This window comes from Microtus pennsylvanicus, chromosome 9, assembly GCF_037038515.1.
Source record: "Microtus pennsylvanicus isolate mMicPen1 chromosome 9, mMicPen1.hap1, whole genome shotgun sequence".
NCBI lineage: Eukaryota > Metazoa > Chordata > Mammalia > Rodentia > Cricetidae > Microtus > Microtus pennsylvanicus.
Window position 1 is genome coordinate 107,314,930 of NC_134587.1, and position 21,386 is coordinate 107,336,315.

The window sequence follows — 21,386 nt, forward strand, 5'->3', positions numbered from 1 at the left end:
GGAGACGAAGAATAAGACATGGCCCAAAGTCTTCCTTTTGGGAGGTGAGAATTGGAACTCAGGCTAACGGCTGCACGACACTGTAATGTGTTAAGGGCTACCCAACTATGCATTTTATTTATTTTGTTTTATTTTCAAGACAGGGTTTCTCTGTATAGCCCTGGCTGTCTGGAACTAGCTCTGTAGAGCAGGCAGGCCTAGGGCCTAGAACTCAGAAATACACCTGTCTCTGCCTTCCAAATGTTGGAATTAAAGGCGTGCCACCATGCTAGTTGAACTGCGCATGTAAAACATGGGGAATTTTATGATATACGCATCTCACAGGAAAGACAAGAGAAAACATGGAGCATCACTCACACAGATGTGCACACATGGGACCAAGAGAGTATGATGGCTTGCACACTCACAAATTTCGGTGGTGGCATGGTGAGGCTCAGATTGCTCAAGGTGACTTCATGGCCACTCTGTGCACAGGCCACCAATCTCAGTGCAACATAGAAACCCTGTAGACCCAAAAAGAGGAGACATGAACAGCATAAGGCAGGACAGAACAACTCTCACTTCCACTGTGATGACCACAGACACCATAGCAGGCAGCCATTGGTGAGTACTGAGCACTGAAACGTTTCAAGCAAAGGGATTTTCTCAAAGGCAATGCTCCTAGGTCACAATGCTGGAGTGGTCCACACGCTCACAATGACTGACAACTCAAATATACACAGCCCGCTTTGTTTCTGTTTTTGTGGAGCAGGCATAGGACCTGAAGCCTCAGGAATACCATGCCAGAACTTTTCTCCTAAACCGGGCCTCAGCCCAGGTATTGGATTTAAATTTTTTGCTTAAAGAAACTATTAGTAGCCGGGTGGTGGTGGCACACGCCTTTAATTCCAGCACTCAGGAGGCAGAGGTAGGCAGATCTGTGTGAGTTCGAGGCCAGCCTAGTCTACAAGAGCTAGTTCCAGGACAGGCTCCAAAGCTACAGAGAAACCCTGTCTCAAAAAAGGGAAGGGAAGGGAAGGGAAGGAGAGGGGAGGGGAGGGGAGGGGGAGGGGAGGGGGAAGGGGAGGGGAGGGGAGGGGAGGGGAGGGGAGGGAAGGGGAGAGGAGGGGAGGGGAGGGGAGGGGAGGGGAGGGGAGGGAAGGGGAGGGGAGGGGAGGGGAGGGGAGGGGAGGGGAGGGGAGGGGAGGGGAGGGGAGGGAAGGGAAGGGAAGGGAGAAAGAAGGAAGGAAAGAAAGAAACTAACTAACTATTGATATTTATTTGGGAAGAGGGGTCATGTGCATCCTGAGGGAATTCAGCTCTCTCCTTCCACCATGTGAGTCTAGGGATTAGGAACTGAACTCGGGTCATCAGGCTTGGCAGCACCTTCACCAGAGGGACTATCTCACTGACCTCCTTTTTCTTTCTTTTTCTTTTGTTGGTTTTGCAAGACAGGGTTTCTTTGTGTAGCTTTGGCACCTGTCCTGGAACTCGCTCTGTAGAACAGGCTGGCCTCAAACTCAAAGATCTGCCTGCTTCTGCTTCCCAAGTGCTGGGATTAAAGGTATGTGCCACCCTCAGAGCCCAGAGGTACAGGCAGTTGTAAGCAGTCCTGCCCTGGGGGTACTGGGGCCTGAACTCAATTCTCTGCAAGAACAGTAAGCATTCCTCTGGCTTCCTTTTAGAAACAGGTTCTTTAACTACGCAGTTGAGTCTAAAGGGGAACTCTCAATTCTTCTGCCTCAGCCTCCTGAGTGCTAGCAGGGCCTGTGTTCTGTGATGAGTTGTCAACTAGCAGAAAATAAAGTCAGCTGAAAAAGAACCTTGATCAAGGAACTGCCTCCATCAGACTGGCCTGTGGACCTGTCTGTGGAACACTTTCCTAATTAATGATTCACACAGACAGTGCCACCCCTGGGCTGGCAGTCCTAAATTCTATAAGAAAGCAGGCTGGGCAAGCCCCATATGGAGCAAGCCAGGGAAGCAAGCCAGGAAGCACTGATCCTCCATGGCCTCTGCTCCAGTTCCTGCCCGGAGTTCTTGGTTTTCCTCAATGATGGACTGTAATCTGTAAATCAAGTAACCCTTCCTCTCCAGGTGCTTGTGGTTTTATCAGTGGCACAGGCTAGGGCAGGTGTGCACCCTACAGCAGAGCTTCTCTCCTGGCCTAAGAACATGGGGAGAGAGCTACGCCTTTCATAGAGATGTTCACAGGAGCTGTGGAGAATCACATGAAAACAGGGCAGGATGGTGGTCAGAGGGATCAAATCAGGTCCCTCAGCACCTTCACTAAGCGGCCGAGCAACCCAATCACAAGGGTGGGAGGTGCTGGTGGTCAGTGGCCAGCAGACGGACAGGCTGAGGCCTTAGAACACAGAGCAGTTCAGACAGTACCTTGGGGGAAGAGCTGGGGAACTCACTTGCACCCAGGCCCTGTGAGCACAGCACCGTAAAGCCTTGTGTAAGGCTCCCACAGCCAGAACTTCAGGACAAACACAATTCCACTCAGAATACTCCTGAAGAGCAGATCCCAGGGCTCCAAGGGGAGGCTTGAGAGGCAGGCTGATCTGTACACACCTCCATGGTACACCCAGCCTGACTGCAAGCCCTGGTTAGTGCTGTAACCACAGCAGTGACACAGCATTGGAATTGTGTGACCAGGCATCCCTGGGAAGAGCTGGCTACAAACATGGGCTAGAAAGGGTGTGTAGGAACCCACTCAACTACACTTGATCTCTTTAGAGAATTCTAAAATTACTTTGAAAAACAACAGTCTTGGCCGGGCGGTGGTGGCACAGAGGCAGGAGGATCTCTGTGAGTTCAAGGTTCAAGGCCAGCCTGGTCTACAAGAGCTAGTTCCAGGACAGGAACCAAAAGCTACGGAGAAACCCTGTCTTGAAAAATCAAAAAAAAAAAAAAAAAAAAAACAGTCTTTAGGCTGAAGACATAGCTCTGTGGTTAAGAGCACATGCTTCTCCTGCAGAGTTCAGTTCCCAGCACCCCAATCAGGCAGCTCCCAACTGCAGATCACCTCACCTCCAGGGGATCTAGCACCTCCTTCTGACCTCCATGGTCTGGACACATACACACACAATTTTTTTTCTAGTCTCCCCTCCACTCCTGTGGGGTTTTTTGTTTGATTGGTTTTTTTAAGAGACAAAGTCTCACTGCATAGTCCTGGGTGGCCTGGCACTCCATATGTAGACTAGGCTGGCCACAAACTCATAGAGATCTATCCATCTGCCTTTGCTGCCTGAGTGTTGGGATTAAAGGTGTGCACTACCATACACAGTACAATTTATTTTAATTACCTTAAATCTTTAAAGTGCTTTAATCACTGGTAAATTCTTCACGATGTTTAGGTTTGTTTTGTTTAAAGGTGTGTATGTATGTATACATGTATGTAAGGGTGGGTGCTCTGAGAGGCCAGAAGAAGGCATCAGATCCCTCAGAGCTGGAGTTAGAGGTGGCTGTAAGCTGACAAATGTAGGTGCTGGTACCTGAACTTGGTTACAGCTGAGTCCTCTCTCCAGCCCCCTTGCTGTTTAGTGACACAATGGGAACTACCTCAGAAGAAGTCTCAGTGAGGAGCTGCTTCAATTAGGTGGGCTTGTGAGAGGTTCCTGGGATGTGTGGGTGCAACACCCCTGGGCTAGGCCCTGGGCTGAATGAACACAAGAGAGCATTCAGGTCCCTGTACTTCTGACTGGATGTGACCAGCTACTTCAGGTTCCAGCTTGACTTGTCCCAAATGGCTGTGCCTAGAGCTGTGAGTCACAGGTGCCCTTTCACCAGAGCTGCTTCTGTCAGGGCAATTTTATGACACCAGCAGGTAAAGACGCTGAGACAGTCCCAAGACAGTCAAAGGCATGTCACTGAGTCAGGGGCTGGATATTTACAGACCTGTACTCCAAAGTGAGAATTCCTCACTTGAGCCTGGGAGCTGTGTGTGGATGATAGCAGACAGTGGAAGAAATGTACAAGTTGCCCAGCCTCAGGGGTGCCCAGCCCCTCCCCTGCTCTGTGTATGTGTATATACCTGTTTGTCCAAGAACCCTTTACCTTCAGGGTCCGCCAAGTCCCATATCTGTGGAGACATAAAAATGCCTGTAAGTATGACTGTCGTCACAAGTCACATTAACTGCTTCTCTGCCATGGGCGCTGGGACCAATAACTCTGCCAGGCACACAGCCATTTGGTGGCAGGGCCCAAAGAACCCCAGATGCCCACTTAGCTCCCTATTCAATCATTACATAGCAATGCAAACCCACAGCTATCAAGACACCAGAAGCACTCTACCTTGACGGGGACCACCATCTAAGACTGACCTCAAACTCCAGAGATCCATAGCCCTCTGCCTCAAGAGAGCTGGGATTAAGGGAGCTCTCTGCCATGCTTAGCACTGTTGCTTTGATTTATTTTTTTCAAAACAGGTTATACTATATAGCCCAGGCTGGCTGGGAACTCATGATCCTTCTGCCTTAGCCTCTCAAATGCTAGGATGGGATTGAAAGGTTAGTTCTAAAGGCCTTTAGCTCCACCAGCTACGGCAAAGAAGCTCTGAGTGTCCTGGCGCTACTCAGGGAGGGTCTGCATAGCTAGGAGACTATGCTTCATCTTCCCTACCTTCCCCAGGATGATGTCAGAGAGCCCCGACTTCTTCAGAAACAGCGCAGCCTCGCTGGCCCCAACTCTCCCTGTGTAGGCAGGGTCCACCTAAAAAAGGACAGCAAGAGTCAACACAACCACTGACAGATGCAGAGGTAGCTAAGCTATCTCCATGTGTGTTCACAGGAGTCGACACAACCACTTACAGATGCAGAGGTAGCTAAGCTATCTCCACGTGTGTTCACAAGAGTCGACACAACCACTGACAGATGCAGAGGTAGCTAAGCTATCTCCACGTGTGTTCACAAGAGTCGACACAACCACTGACAGATGCAGAGGTAGCTAAGCTATCTCCATGTGTGTTCACAGGAGTCGACACAACCACTTACAGATGCAGAGGTAGCTAAGCTATCTCCACGTGTGTTCACAAGAGTCGACACAACCACTGACAGATGCAGAGGTAGCTAAGCTATCTCCATGTGTGTTCACAGGAGTCGACACAACCACTTACAGATGCAGAGGTAGCTAAGCTATCTCCACGTGTGTTCACAGGAGTCGACACAACCACTTACAGATGCTGTCTCCATATGTGTTCACAAAAAGTTGCTTTAAGTGTGTTCCCAACTTCAACAACAAAGATGGGTGCCTCTGGGTTCCATCTCCAGTACTAGCACACACATGCACACACGATTACATACACAATATATAAAAAGGCACTGGTGGACTGGAGAGATGGTCAGTGGACAAAGGTTCCTGCTACCAAGTCTGACAGCCTGAATTTGATCTCTGGGACCCACGTGGCGAAAGGAGAGAACTGATCCCAAGAGTTGTTCCTTGACTGCTACAGGCACACGATGGCACAAGTGAACACATTCACACCTACACAGTAAAATAAATTAAAATGTAAAACAAGAAGATAGCAATTAGACATACCTGCTTGTAGTAAGATTCATATAATGGATTTCCACTGGGAATCTGAACAGAACAGAAAAGTCAGAAAGTGGTCACAAGTGGACATATGGCCTGACAGCACAAAAGTACCCTCCCGTTTTGGGCTTTTTCCTCTTCAGGTGTTGTCCAAGCTGGCCTTTGGTTGTTTTGTTTCATTTGTGTTGGAACAAGACACTGCTAGATAGCCATGGTTGGCCTTAAACTCCTAGTGATCCTCTTGACCCTGGCTCTTGAGTGCTGATATTAGAGGCAGAAACTCACACCCAGTCCCAAGCTCCTCTTGAACTCCTGCCAGACTTCTAAGGTGACAATACACAATGTTTTGCCATCACCAAAATACACCCTGGTTCTGGTAAGAATGTGTGCACCTGGCAGCCAGAGCAAAGCCAAACCCCAGCAATGAGGCTCGCCGAGGGAGAGGCAGTGGTAGAGCCTCCTTCCTCACCTCGTGTGTGGGTGGAGTTTCTGGATGTGACCCTGAGTCACCAGAATGCACCCGTCCTGTCCTCTGCCAGTCTCCCGACAAGTGACAGCACACAGATTCATGCTGCAGCATCCTCCAGGATGGAGACAGCCTCAAACTGAAAGCATCCACTCATCTGTGTGGAAAGCCAAGAGTCCTCCATTCCACACCAATGACACCCCTTGTTCAGCCCAGAACATGCCCGGAAAGTAAGGTTACTTATCGGGCTCTAACTACCACCTCCGTCCCTCACTGGCCTCAACAGCATACCCCTCTATGGGGAGGAAGAAGTCATCTGGGGGAGCAAACTACCCCAATGAGGAAGTAAACAGCCACTATGCAGCAGTGGGGTCTCACAGAATTGGACAGAGGGGTGGCCGAGGCAGAAGTCTTGTGAGTCAAGACAACCTAGACTATGTAGTGAGACCCTGCCCCCCCCCCCCAAAAAAGTAACTATATGAAAAGGGCTTCCCTATGTTGGTGTTTTATGGAGGCTGAAGCTCAAATGCAGGCAGCATCAACCCCAGTGAGAACTGGGAGAAGTAACAGTTAAGAAGGGGGCTCCATACTCTGAAGCATCAGGCTGCTATCACCCTGTCCCCATAGGGGAGTGTTCTGCCCACTCCCTCTGCCTGGCCAGATGTAGGTGTCCTGCTTGGCCTTCCCAACCACCAGAGCTTACAAGAGGCAAATCTCTTCTTGACCAATGGCCCAGGCCTTGGACATCCAGCACAAAACACACCAGGGTCGAATGAAGAGAGAGATGGATAAGTTAAAGGGTGTCATCCACACAGCTGCAGGGAGACTGAGAGGCTGAGCGCTCCTAAGAGGTTTATCAAACCTTCCTTAAGTTGTGGCACACACTTTCAAATCCCAGAACTCAGGAGACAGAGACAGGAGGATCTCTGTGAGTTTGAAGCCAGTCTGATCTACATAGTGAGTTTCAGGTTACTTAGGGCTTCATAGTGAGATTCTGTCTTTATAAACAAATAAATAAACTTCCTTGGCCTGGGCTGCCTGTGATGCTAGCGGTCAAGAGACTGAGTCAGAAGGGATGCTGTCCTGTGACCGCAAAAGGATAATCCAGGGCAGGAACCCCAAGCTCTGAACCAGCACTGAACAGCACGAGATCATTTCAGATTCAAAACAATGCAATTATAATCAGTTTCTCTGGGGGAACCAGGCACCTGTGAGCAGAGCAAAATACCCAGACAATGAGAGGCAGGAGGGAAAGTACAGAGGGCTGCAGGGGAGAGAGAGGGGGAGAGGTGGAACAGCAGGAAAAGACCTAAGGCTTGGAGCAAATGCTAGAGAAAGAACATATGAAAATGCCACTATGCAGGGTTAGCAAGACATCTCAGCAGGTAAATGTGCTTGCTCTACAAACCTGATAACCTGAATTTGAGTTCCAGAACCCATAAGATGGAGAGAACAGACTCCCCCAAGTTATCATCTAACCTCTCCACACAAGCAGTATGCATGCACACACATCCATAACTAAATACTTCAGCAAGTCTCTAGAACAACCTCCCCAGAGCAGTAAGACTGACAGAAAGGAGACAGGCTGTTTGTCATGTGTGAGAAAAGGTGCCAATGGCACAGTACCTGCCATAGCTCATCTACCTCACAGGTCTCAATGGTAAAGTCTAGACTGGAAATATTTTCCTCAAGTTTTTGGAGGTAGTTCAATTCCATAGCACCCAAGTACACCAAGCATCCACTCTCAAGACACTGTGGCTCAATGATAGACAGCGGTAGGTTTGGTGCATGTTTTGGCTCAAGCTTCCCAAGGGCCTAGAAGTAACAAGAGCCACACTCAAGCCAGTGAGTTCAAAGCTAACTAATCTGAGCAACACAGAGAGAGCCAGCCCCGGTCAAAACAAAACCCAAAACAAGCAAAACTACCAGATCCATGATCAAGAGAAACACAGCCCAGTATCCAGAGAGGCGGCCACAGCCAGGTTCACGAAAGTCTGTTCCACCCCTGGAGCTAGATATCCATCCTGAGAAGCCACAGTCCCACAAGCCTAGGGGTAGGACAACAATAGCAAAGGTTTTATTAGTGCTCACACTGTAATACTGTGGACAGACACAAGGAAGCAGGGCAGATCAGACATGAGCCATGATTCCTCTTATGTCATGGCTTCCTGGGGACACTGAAGTGACACCTGCAGGCTGCCTGAGTGTTCACTGTGACACCACCCAAGCCTCAGTCATGGCCAATCTGTGAAACAAGCATGAGCAAAGACCTCACTCAGTCACAGCCAGCTCATGATAAGGGCAGTGGTCCCCGAGTGAGCTCCCAAGCTAGGACAGAGGCCTCTTGACCCACAGCTGCCACACAAGCTATGCTCACAAGTCTGACCCCAATGGGAGAGGCACAGACAGAGAGGAACCAGCCAGATGACAAGGCTTTGAGGGCAAGAAGCTGCAGGGGCAGGCCCACTACACAGCCAGGACATCATAACTGTCCATTACAACATAGCCAACATAGCATCCCATCCACGAGGTCCCTCAGCTTCTCCTCCAGCTGGATGAGATGGCAGGGAGAGGACATGGTACAGCTTTACACACTGCTACTGAAGCAGCTTTGCAACACCACAATTCATGTGCATTAGAGAATATGGAACATGGCAGCAACTCTGAGGAGGGGGTGCTTTAGCAATCACATCACAGCAACCCTAATCCTGACAGGATCCTGCCAAGAGCTCCACTCCTCACACCCACACTTTTTTTTTTAAAGATTGTGACTCTTTGAGGAGGGTTTATCGTGTGTGTGTGTGTGTGTGTGCGTGTATGTGTGTGTGTGTGTGTGTTCAGTACTCAGGACTGATCCTAGTCTACCTCTACCTGAACTATGCTCCCAGCTCCTAAACTGGAGGGTCTAGAAGCTCTAAAGCCCTTAGTAGGTGGCAGAATTTATAAATAATAAAAAATTTAAGACTTCTAGGAAAATGTATAATCCACTCTCCTAATAAACAGATCATAGTGGAGCATGACAGCACATGTCTGCCATCCCCAAACTCCCCCAAGTAAGTGGAGGCAGGAAGGTCAGGAGTTCAGGGCAATCTCAGGTTGGTGTGGAGTTTGAGGGAACCCTGGGATATCCGAGACCATCTTACCCCTCCTGATGGAGGACACTGTTCACTCAATGTCTCACATCCAACACTTCCATCTCATTTCATTTTCAGGCAGGGTCTTGGTACATATTCTTGGCATATCTTGCACTCACGATTTATCTCAGGCGGACCTCAAACCCTCAGCAATCTCCTGCCTCTGCTTCCTAAGGCTGGGACTACTGGCAGTATATGCATGCCACCATGCCTGGTCTTGAGCTACTCATTCAATCCTCCTATAAGGCAAGGCTATAGGGCAGACAATATGCGAGCCCATGCAAGCAGTGAGTGCTGAAGTTCCAGGAGCTCCAGGCTGGAAGGCCTTCACTTGATTCTAACTTGCTACAAAGACAGCCCATGTGTAGCAGTGCTGGGTGTGGGACAGTTACATAGGCATGTGACCTGGGAAAATGCATTTTCGAGGCTCCACAATGATGCACTATATAAAACCAAAGCAGCCGTGATTAGACACTGAGCATACAAAGTCATCTGAAAACAGGTGCAGCCTGCTGCTTCCCCGGGGAGCCCATACCCAATCCTGGTTGCGCTGGGCACAGTAAGAAGGGACAGCCTAGACTCCCATATGATTCAAAGCACAGCCCTGCAGAGGTGTGAGTGCCAGTCCTATCATGCCAGCCTTACCCCCAGGGCATGCTGGCCTGCATTCCGTCATGTGGCAAGTATGTGGCAGGAAGGAGACTCCACTACATGGGTGTTTGACCCCCAGAGTAACAGCTCTCTCTAGGCCAGGCCAGAGCTCAGGCAGGGCCTGGGAATGAGGAACTTCACAGGGGGGACAACCAGAAAGAGAAGCTGATCATGGCAGTATGACCTGCAGACATAGACAGAGACTCTAGGCTTGGCATAGGCTTCCGAAACCTCAAAATCGAGCCCCATTGACACACTTCCTCCAACAAGGCCACACCTCTTAATCTTTACAATCCTTTCAAATACTGCCACTCCTTAGTGACTAAGCTTCAGATATGAGTCTATGAGGTCATCTGTATTCTAATCACCACACCTGATGACTGGCTTCACTCCCAGAACCTACACAAAGATGGAAGGCGAGGGGTGGCTCCATATATACACTGTGTCTTCTAACCTCTACACACACTGTGGCAATGCTCTCCCACCACCCATAATAATAAAATATTTTTAAATTAACAAAGAGACAACGCTGGGGCTCAGTGGTAGAACATCAATGTGTGTGGACAAGGTCCTAGGTTTTATTCTCATCACTTCAACAAATGAGGGAAGGAGAGGAGGGGAAGAGGGAGGAAGGTAAAAATTAGGAAGAGAAAAAAAATGGTTGAGAAAAGCAGGCCATCCCCCACTAGCAATTATGCTGGCAGAACATCCTGCTATAAGGTGCCCAGGTCAGCAGGGCTTCGGGGCTCTTTCATACCACACAGCACCATCTTCTGAATGGAACTCAAGTCTAAACACAGAACTCAGCTGTTCCCAGGAGCCTTGCACACACAGTAATGATCTGTCCTGTCCCTTTAAGAGACAAGCCCCATCCACCCCCTCTGCTGAGGCAGACAGATCTTCCCTCCTGCTTGCAGGAAGTCTCTTCTTTCTTTCAGTCTCGTCCCCTCTGCCAACAAAGTTTGTCCTCAGGATTAGGGACATCATTTACGAGTTGATTATAATTGATATAGGGTTGGGGGTTAGGGGGGAAATTTTTATAGGCTCAGGGATCTCTTTGGAAAAAAAAGGAAATTGGATGGGATAATAGATTAGTGTGAGCTTACTCACACTAATAATAATAGTGAGTAATAGAGTGAATACTTGTGTTATTATTTTAGGCAATTACATTGGTATAGATTCTTGTATATTGATACAAAGTTAAATTATATTGAATATTGAATACATGCTTCTACCTCTGCTTAAAACATTTTTTATATATTGATATATATTTATCATATTGCAATGTACATTTCTACCTCTGATCAAGATACTTATACATTGTTTTACATTTTGAGGTCATTGTCCTCAGTTTTTGCACAGTTGTTTATTGTACAATATTCTAATATGAAGTCTTCGTCTTTAAGTTATATAGTATAGATCTAGCCGGGCGGTGGTGGTGTACGCCTTTAATCCCAGCACTCGGAAGGCAGAGGCAGGCAGATCTCTGTGAGTTCGAGACCAGCCTGGTCTATAAGAGCTAGATTCAGGACAGGCTCCAAAGCTACAGAGAAACCCAGTCTCAAAAATAAAATAAAATAAAAACAAAAAAAAGAATTATAGATCCATAGTCATCTATGTTTGTTATGCTTATAGTTAGACTAATCAGGTTCTTTAGATACACAGAGATTATATTCTGCATAGATAGGTAATCTTCAACCACTTCAAAGAGCTGTATAATATGGCATTTAAATAATTTAGGGTTCTGTTGAAGTGAAACACGATTGCTCCTGGCAGCACTGATATATTCCCAAGAGAATGTTGAGCACCGAAGACACTCCACTTGGAGCTTGTTTTCTTCTTGGCAAAACTGGCCTTTGGGCAAAGAAATGCCCATGCCCCAACCACTAACAAGGTACATAATATCCAGAAATGGATAAGCAGGACTGTCAAATCTTGCCAAGACAGGGTAAGATGGTTTTGAAAAATGTCCTGCTTCTGAAAATGGTCCGTCAGTTATTCTAGGCCTTAGCCAAAGCTGTTTGCTTCAACATTGCAAATGAGACTTTGGGTGATTGCCCAGGTAGCCAGTTGTCTCTGTCATTTGTTGGACATTTTGGAAGTTGCTTGATTGCAGTTCCTGTTTACTCAAGTAATATTATTTCCCTTCTCGGATCTTCGATGGGGTTGAAGACTAGACAGTTGTAGTTACGTTCCTCTTGTGACTTGTCCAAGTTATTTATTATACAAGACTTAAACTAGGATGGGATAATTATTAAACATATTTGTTCTTGTTGTATATAATTTTGTATTAGGCTTAGAACTCTCTTATTTAAACAAAAGGGGGAGGTGCTATAGGAAATCCTATAGCCAGTAGTTACCTGCCCACTGGGGTGGGGCCTCTTATACTATTTATGCCATCTGCTCTCTTTTCCGGCTGTGGTATTTGGTTTCTGATCTCCGTCCAGAAGAGGATTCTGATTTGTGAGTCTACCCCTAAATAAATGTCTATTTCTCAATTCTGAGCTAGTGTGGGATTTCTTTTAAGTGTCCTTCTTCAGTCTCTCTCCCGAAGAAGCAGCTTCTGCCTTCTTTCTTCTCCCCACTTCTTCCCCCCCTCTGGTTCTCTCTCTCTCTCTCTCTCTCTCCCTCCCTCCCTCCCTCCCTCCCTCCCTCCCTCCCTCCCTCCCTCCCTTTCTCTGATCTTCTCCCTGCCACATGGACCACCGCGGTCTCAGGACCCACTGCCCACTGCCTGCCACAGCCTGGGGACCTGCACACGGTCTCATGGCCCACTGCCCACTGTCGCCCTCGGGTATCCACAGCATTTTATTTTTACCATAACACACACACACACACACACACACACACACACACACACACACACACACAGAGCTTAGTGAGTTTCCTACCATATTTCATGCAAGCTAGTCCCAGAATGGCAGGTGTGCAACTTCCTGCCTGTGGAGCCATGTCTGAAGAACTTTTGGGGCACTGCTCATTTGGGATTTCAAGCAAAACAATGCACAGCCTGTATTGCAGAACAGAAGTGCTAGCCTTGCTGTCTACTTGGCAAAGTCAAGACCAGTCATGGAGCAGAGCCGGCAGAAGCACATGCACACATTCTTTGCCCTGCTCTGGAGGTGGAACAATGCAGCTGCAGGAGCTGCACCTATGCACCCCAGATGTGCAGGTGTAAGCAACTCCTCCAAACTCCAGCCAAACTTCTGCTAACTGCGGGATCATTCTCAGATTGATACACAAAAGCAGAACTAAAATATATGCCTATGCATGTGTATATGCCAGTGTACACAGAGGTCAGAGAACAACTTTGTGAGAGTCGACTCTCATCACCATGTAGGTCCCAGTGATCAAATTCATATTATCAGGTTTGGCAGCAAGCACCTTTAGCAGCCGAACCATCTCATCAACCTTAAAGTTTTAATTTATATTTAAACTTTTTTTTAAAAAAAAATGTGTGTTCATGTGTAATTCTATTTCAATTAAAAGCTGTGTATGCAAACATGCCACAGCTTGTAAGTGGAGGTTAAAGGACTCGTTCTTCTCCCACTTTGTGGGTCCTGGGATTGAGCTCACGGCTGTCAGGCTTGGCAGCAAGTGCCTTTACCTACTAAGTCATCTTGTTAGCCTCCCTCCCTTTTTAAAAGAATGAATGGTGAAGGGTGCTAAAGATACAGCTTAGTGCATAAGAGCACATACTGATCTTACAGAGACCTGGGTCAGGCAGCTCACGACCATCTTTAATTTTAGTTCCAGGGAACTGACACCTCCTCTGGCCTCCACAGGCACCTGAATATACATTTCGAATAAATTCATGCAGGAACCAACACACACAAAAATAAAAATAAACAAGCCAGAAGAGGAGGAAGAGGAAGCAAGGCTAATGCGCCTGATCACAAGGCTTTCTGCAGCCATGTCATAATGGGGCAGAAGACAGTGCACCATGTAGGGCAGAGCAGAGCCTAGATAGACCTGTCTGCTCATTATTATTATGGCATCTGGAGACAGGATGTCACTATGTAGCCCAGACGGACCTCAATTTCCAGCAGTCATTCTGCTTCAGCCTCCAGAGCACTGGGACTGCAGCACCACACTGCCCTGCACGATACCCATGTTTGCAATGCCAGGGGTGGAACCTTGAGTTTGGCACACACTAGCTCCACTACTGGGTCAGACCCTAGCCCTGTTCCAATGGAATCTAATGAAAAGCACAGCAGGGTGAGATGGCTCAGTGGGTAAAGCCAATTGCCACTAAGCCTGACAACCTGAGTCTGACCCCTACTCCTGTAAGTTGTCCTCTGACCTCTACATACATACTACAGTGTCCCCCAACATAAATAAGTGTGATAATTTCTTTTTAAGAAGTAAAAGTCACACCAGGGGCCTCATCTGAAGACTATGAGGGAAGGAGGTGGCCTGGTGGCCAGAAGGGTAGTTTTCAGCACAGTGCTAGAGGAAGCAAAACACAGAACAAAGTGGACCACAGCTGCTGGTCACATTAGTGATTGACACATAAAAGATACAGGTAAAAACTAAAAAAAAAAAAATGAGCACAGACTTCAATGTAAAATGTAAAAATACAAAACACTGAGGAGAAAGCACAGGAGACAAATCTTTAGAATCCAGGGCTAGGTGACAGTTTAGAAGCCAGAGCGCCTGCTGCATACACGTAAGACCTGGTTACACATTCAGGCCAGGCCCATCCCAGGCACTTACTGTGCATGCAGTGTCCTAGGTTCCATCCACTGCACTGGAGCAACAAATAAAAATGAATTCTTATGCTGGGTCGTGGTGGTGCACACCTTTAACCCCAGCACTCAGGAGGCAGAGGCAGGAGGATCTCTGAGTTAGTGGTCAGACTGATCTACAGAGCGAGTTCCAATACAGCCAGGGCTACACACAGAGAGAAAGGCCCTGTCTCAAAAAAGAAGGAAAGAAAGAAAGAAAGAAAGAAAGAAAGAAAGAAAGAAAGAAAGAAAGAAAGAAAACAGAGAGAGAAAGGCCCTGTCTCAAAAAAGAAGGGAAGGAAGGAAGGAAGGAAGGAAGGAAGGAAGGAAGGAAGGAAGGAAACTTCCCGAATTCAAATGGGGCTGGAGAGATGGATGGCTCAGTGGTTAAGATCACATGGAACAGAGTAGGAAAATCTTAAGGTCTCACCTGTTCCATCCACATTGCCAGAGCTCAGATTCAAGAGTAGAGAGCATCAATAGCTACCAGGTGACCTTGGATCCCAGCCTCCACTACAAGAAATGACCCTAGGTCAGGAGCAGCAGTTTTCTGAGATAAGCCCACCTTCAGACAGCATACCTGGCTCTGCCAGCTCTTCCACCTACCCTAACTGACCTCACTAAGGCAAGAAGTCCCAGTCTGACATGGTGGCCCACACCTGTCACCCTAGCACTTCGAAGGCTAAAGCAGGAAGCTGGCTCTAAGTTCCAGGCAAGCCTGAGCTAAAGTAAACAGCTCTGTGCAGGGGTCAACTGCACTATTCAACAGATGTGGATTCCCCTCCTAGGCGAGCCCTGGTTCACTGGGCAACCCTGGGACAGTAGGCCTCCTCTCTGTATCTCAGTCTCCACATCCCACCACCAAGGTCTTGTGGTCCTCGGCTGTACTGATTCACTCGCTCATCCTATCTACCCTGCTTCCACTCAGGTTTCTCCAACCCTCTACAAACGATTTCCCCAAAGAGAGGTAAGAGGTAGGCCTCTGGCTCCATTACTCCTCCCCTGCTTGCTTATTCCATCAACATGACAGTGCTCTGAGCAAAGAGAACCCAGAATAACAGACAGGGACGGTGTGACACAATGAGGGGCTTCAAGGCTGGTGCAAGGATCCAGCAGATCCAGGGCTCTGCAGGAGAGGACGACAGAAGCCAAGTGTCTTGAGACCTGTCACCCCAGCAGCAGGGAGGGCCATGTCAGCAATCATCCAACGACAGCGATGATGTAAGGAGACAGGACTGGGGGCTGGTGTAGGAGTCATCCCAGCAGAAGAGCACCCGCTGAGTAACAAGGCTACAGACCCGAGGGCCAGGAGGGCTGCACCCTCACACTGACCTCTCAGACTTAGTGTGCAGAAGGAAATGCAAGGCTAGGGGAGTGGCTGTCATCCTGGCAGAAGCTGAGGTGCAAATGTGATTGTGAGCAGGATGCCATTAAAGCTGGGGCAGTAGAAAGGAAGACTCTGCTCAGAGTCTTCTCAGAGTCTGTCTAGGGGACAGTCAACACATACCAAGTAAAACTACTCAGAAGCCGAGACTTCAGACACAGCCCACCACCCAGCTCAGAGACCATCCTCTCCCACTCTGCCTGTGCTTGAACAGCACCCTGGAAAGCCTGGAGATAGTCACCCCAAATGGCACCTTAGCTCAGTAGACTTCCGGAGTAGCCCACTCTGCACAGCATTCTCTCTCAAGGACACCCTGGCCTTAAGAGACTCCTTTCCTCCATGGCCCTAGGGCTGTTACCTTACATCTTCCAGCTTGACTCCCCCGCCTGGTCCGCTGTCCCCTACCTGAACTCAGGTCCTAGGACTTGAGTTTGAATGCATCTGACCTCCTCCTGGGGTGCTTCCAATCCGCCGGGACTCCTCGATCCCACCCTGAGCTTTGCACCTTCCCACTCTGGACAACCACTGGTGACATCAATAACCCTGGTCACTGGCCAGCTACTAGCTGAGTCCTTAGACAGTAGGCCCTGAGCTCCAACATCTTGAGCTAAGGCCCATCAGTTGACACAGGCACAGGAGTGCACTGGCTGGGTGAGAGGACCAGGATCAAAGTGTATCTAGATAAGAAAGAGTGAAACCCAGTATCCCCTCTGCCTGGCCCACTTGCCAGCACAAAGCCTCTCCTCTACTCAGAGGCCTCACCATTCCAAGGCAAAGACACACCACTGCAGACCAGGCCGAGGAAAGACTAGAGGAGAAAAGTTTCCAGTCTCAGGTCCAGTCTCTACGGAATGCCATCGCAATGACAGAAAACCCTAAGACCATGCAAGCTAATGCACTCACCCACAAGCTCACAGCGACACATCCACCACCACCCCTCAGTCACACTCACAGCAGTATTCTCTCCTTCCTTTCCTGCCAGCTGAGGTCACCACACATCCAGGCAGTGTCACAAATTATTGCTATGCTGAGTGATGTGACTGGCTGTTCTCTGCCTCCCTTAGCCCCATAGCAACACCAGGCACACACCTGCCACTAAGCTATGAGCCCTCAAGTGAAAGAATCCGGCCTGAGAGAGGATACCAATCCAAGGTACAGGGCACTCAGCAGACCCAGCCGGCCCAGACTCCCAGCCCCACCCACAAGGTTCCAAAGCTCCCAGGAGTGATAGGGACAGCCTTAGAGATCCTTCCTAAGAACCAAACTTAGAGGCAAATGCCTTCCAGACCCCACCAGGTTCAGCTGCATCTAGGACTCCAAGAGAGATAGGGAGGGGACCTGAGGGTTCATCCAGCCCAATGGGGGCAATAATGTTGCATAAAATTGCAGCCACACGCCAGCCTGAAAACTGGCTTCTCTTAATCCAAAAAGAGCATGCTTTTCAATTTTACATTTTCCAGCAAAGATAAACGTTCTAACATGGGTGACTCAGTGGCTTCCATTTCCAGCACCAGAAAAATAAGGTCTGGGGGCAGGGGAAAGGGTAGGCTAATTTCCTGTGATGAGGCCCTCTCCATCCTCCAAAGAGTTTGTAAAGCAGAGGTAAGAGGTGTCCCGTGGCTGCCCTGGAGCACCGAGGGCTAGCCTCAGGCTCTGGTCTGCATAGGTGATGGCTACTTCTTTCATTCATCTGTTGAATGAGGGGATGAGCATGAGCACAGCACTTGTGGAAGTCAGAAAACAACTTGTAGGAGTTGGGTCTCTCCTTCTACCATGTGGCTTCCAGAACTGAACTCAAATCATCAGGCTTGGTGGCAAGTGTCTCTACCCAATGAGTCATCTCACAGGTCCCCACAGCTACTGCTTCTCTTGACTACATCCCTTCCACGAGCCACCCCACTGCTCTTCCTGAAGCCCTCTGACCAGCTCCTCTGCCACTGCACATCCAGCATTCCCTGTGGCAGTGCTGGCCCCAACACAGCCCCACCCAGTATTTCTCACATTCCCTAACAGCCTGGCAGTTAATATCAAGGCCCTGGGATACAGGATGAATAAAAAGCACTGGCAGGAGAGGCAACATATATATCATGTGTTGCTGTGACCACCCAGCTACTCAGGAGACTGAAACATGGAGATGAAACTTTGAGGCCAGCCTGAGCTACACTGGGGGGGGGGGGGGGGGGGGCTGCCTCAAAATATTTTTTTTTAAATCCCAGGGCTATATAGTTCAGTTGCTAGAGCACTATCTTAACATGCATAAGGCTGTAGCGTACACCCTCAACACTACATACTATGGTCATGGTGGTGCATGCCTGTCATCCCTACACTTGGGAGGCAGGGGAAGGGAAACCAGACTGCAAGGCCATCCTGCTCTCCACAGAAAGTTCCAGGCCAGCCTGGGCTCCATGACAGCCTGTCTCAAAAGATGTTTTTGTTTGTTTTTTTTTAAATGAGACAGAGAGAATGCAAGAATACAGAAATCACAAGCAGGCATGAGGCAAAGCACAGGGTGTCCATCACACCAGACAGTCATCTGTGAGAAAAGGCTCCCTGAGGAGACAGCCCAGCTGAGGCAGAAAGAGCAGGTGAACAGAAAGAAGGGGGCGGGGATCCAGATAGGCCACTGCAGGTGCAAAGGCCCCTGGGCAGCCAACGAGGCAGGCAGTGCTAGGAGATGGGAACCCTGGGATGCTCTCCCCCACATGCTGATGAGCAGCAGCCCTTCTCAAGCAGGGCTTCTTATGCCTCTTCCAGCTTCCAGTCAGTAAGATGCAGGCCTGGCTAGAAACAGAAGGTGAGAGATCTTCCATGCAGCAAGTAGCAGGAGTCAAATGTGTAGCATCGATGTTTCTGGGATGGAAATCAGAGGAAAAGCACTTGCCTATAGAATACATGAGGCACTGATGCTGATTCAGACCCTAGCAATCTTACACCAAACTAAGCGTGACAGACTGTGTATCAGCCACAACAGCTAATGGCTCAAACTCCATGGGGAGTGGAATCCATCATGCCCTAGACCACTGGAGCCACCACCCTGCCCATCAGCAAGCTGTGACCCTGCCTGAGGACAGTGGGTAGGTGTCACTCCACTGCAACCCTTGGCCTCAGGCCAGCTCTAGACAAGCAGCCTCCTGTCAGCCTTTTGTCCCAGACTCATCTGCAGTCCGGACACACCATGTCCTATTTACCAAACACCTTCCTCCTTCTGTCCCTAAGTTACCCACAGTCCAAGAACATGGAAGGCAGGTGCCATCAGTCATGCCAGCACTCAGGAGGTGAGGAGAGAGGATGGCAAGGCAAGTTCTAGATGAGACCAGGTGATAAACCTGTCTTAACCCTCTCCCCCAAAATGTACACAATGTACGCAACACATTGAAGACCACCAGATGGATGGTTCAGCAGGTAAAGCCAAGCCTGGGGCCACTTGTCCTCTGACCACACACACAGTAGTGGCACACTCATGTCCACACAAACACACACAACTATGTAAATGTTTAAAAAAAAAAGTACAAGGATATAACAAGCAGATGCTCTGAGGAGCAGTTACTGCAGGCAGCCAGTGACATCTGTGTCTGATACCTGGAAACAATCCTTCCAGGAAACTACAGCACAATAAAAAAAGTTGGTCAGAGAGCCCGGCCAGGTAAAAGTGCCAGGCACAACCCCAACCAGGGACCAGATGGCTCCAACTCACTTTACCCCTCTACACAGTAAACAACCACAACAATGACCAGAGTGACCCAGATGATTAACCCAGCAACCCACGATACAGCCGCTCCCCTCTTCTCTCTCAATGTGTATTGGCTTTGTTTAGTCAGGTTTAAACTACATAGTCCTGCCTGACCTGGAACCACACAATCCAGGTTGTCCTTCAATTCACAGAAATCCTGCCTTTGCCTACCTAATGCTGGCTGACAGGCTGCCTGCCTAGACCCACTGCATAGAATGGCGTTCTAGAGGGACACTGGCTGCTCCAGGGAAGCCAAGCTGAGGAGACTAACATGCAGCTGTGCATCATAGCTGGTAACACAGTCTAGAGGTCTCATCAGAAAGTGATGCTCAGCTCCCCAGAGCATCTCAGGCAAAGACAGGCACTTGGCTCCTAAAAGCAGCTAACCCAGGCTCAAAGATGGGCATGGGAATGGGGGGGGGGAGGCGCTGAGGAAGGAAGCATGTGATCTTGCTTGGGAGGGCCTCAGGAGTCAGCAAAAAGCAGGCAACAGAGGTCAACAAAGCAGCCAGGGGAGTACAGTTTTTCCAGGGCCAAATCTGCCCCAGACCCCTGCTCTTTGTCCATCAAGGCATACTGAACAGTCACCAGCCTTTCAGAAAGATAACACAGGCACAAGGGGACAAATGAGGGTCCCCAGGCCCTCAATGTTCATTCTAGACACACTAGCCTGGCTCAGAGCTCTGAACAAGGTGACCAGCAGGCTGTATAGAAGAATGGGATGGTGGTGGGGCCTCCTCAGTAAGCAGCTGTGGGTCAACTCCAATGTGACACCCACAGGTATGGGACCTCACAAGTCACCTGACTACTGCGGTCTCAGCTTTTTCCCATGCGATAAACAGTCTTTCTAGACGGGCTGGGGGATAGCTTGCCAGTAAAGTGCAAGGGCCTGGGTTTCATCCACAGCCCTGGAAACAATCAAAACCTACAACAACAGTACTTGGTTCAATAAAGTGTCCCCAAATCCTCTAGAAGTAAGACGTGAAAGCAGGTGCTTTCCTCCAGTCTGCAGTACCTTCAGTATGAGGGTGAGGACTATGAACAGCAGACCCACAGAAGGAGCGGGCAGGATGAAATCTGAGGCCCAGCAGGGCAAAAGGGAAGTCAGAAGTCTCTCTGCGCCACTACAGCACCAGCAACAACAGAGCCTGCTGGTGAGTGGAAGACAAGGGTCAGAACAATGTGAGTAGTCAACAAGGCCAAGTGGGCCAGAGCGGAGCAGAGTGGGACTGGGGTGCTGGCTCACCAGTCCAGACTCACTTTGAAGGGCCAAGCACTTTACCAGAGCTACTCCCTATCCCTCTGCTAAGAGAATGAGAGTAATGGAAGGTTCTGGAGCAAGAGAGTGGCTAGAGATCCCACAGTAGTGTTAGGAAGAAAAGAGGGAAATGAGACTGATGCCCCAGAGAACTGCAAGGCTCAGGAAGTGGCCTATTCCAGAGTCCAGCAGGCCCCAAAGCGGTGGCGGAGTGTGTCAGGAGCATCTGCTGATGGCAGATTTAGAGGGCTGGGCATGGAGGCTGGGACCAGAAGGCAGAGAAAAAGAAGGTAGACAGAGAGGTGGGAGATGGCAAAAGCCCCTGACCAGAGAGGAGGAAGCTGAGTAGACAAAGGCCTCAGGCTCTGCCCCAGCACCTCTGAAAGAGCAAGGGTTCCTGGGTTAGGGAGAGCAAAGTGGAGGCTGGGTTTACTGGCACTCATGTGCAATCTGCTGGGAAGTAGAGGCAGAACTGTACATCCCGATGGCCAGGGTGGTGTTGGGAAGGAAGACAGAGAATAA

General features: G+C 49.1%; 1 protein-coding gene across 9 annotated transcripts in view; it reads right to left on the minus strand.

Annotated features, from left to right (window-relative positions):
* Positions 1-21,386, minus strand: part of Eps15l1 (epidermal growth factor receptor pathway substrate 15 like 1) — an 82,126-nt gene that overhangs the window by 56,908 nt on the left and 3,832 nt on the right. For 8 of the 9 annotated variants that reach the window (XR_012911877.1, XM_075986972.1, XM_075986971.1 and 5 more), the window contains exons 2-5: positions 5,521-5,562; positions 4,606-4,695; positions 4,019-4,066; positions 408-503 (exon numbers count right to left, since the gene is read on the minus strand). Coding sequence is in view for 8 of the 9 variants with exons in the window: in XM_075986972.1 (XP_075843087.1) it covers positions 408-503; positions 4,019-4,066; positions 4,606-4,695; positions 5,521-5,562 (276 nt within the window). In the remaining variant the exon portion in view is untranslated. The remainder of the gene's footprint in view (positions 1-407; positions 504-4,018; positions 4,067-4,605; positions 4,696-5,520; positions 5,563-21,386) is intronic. The other variant, XM_075986974.1, reaches the window with a different exon arrangement.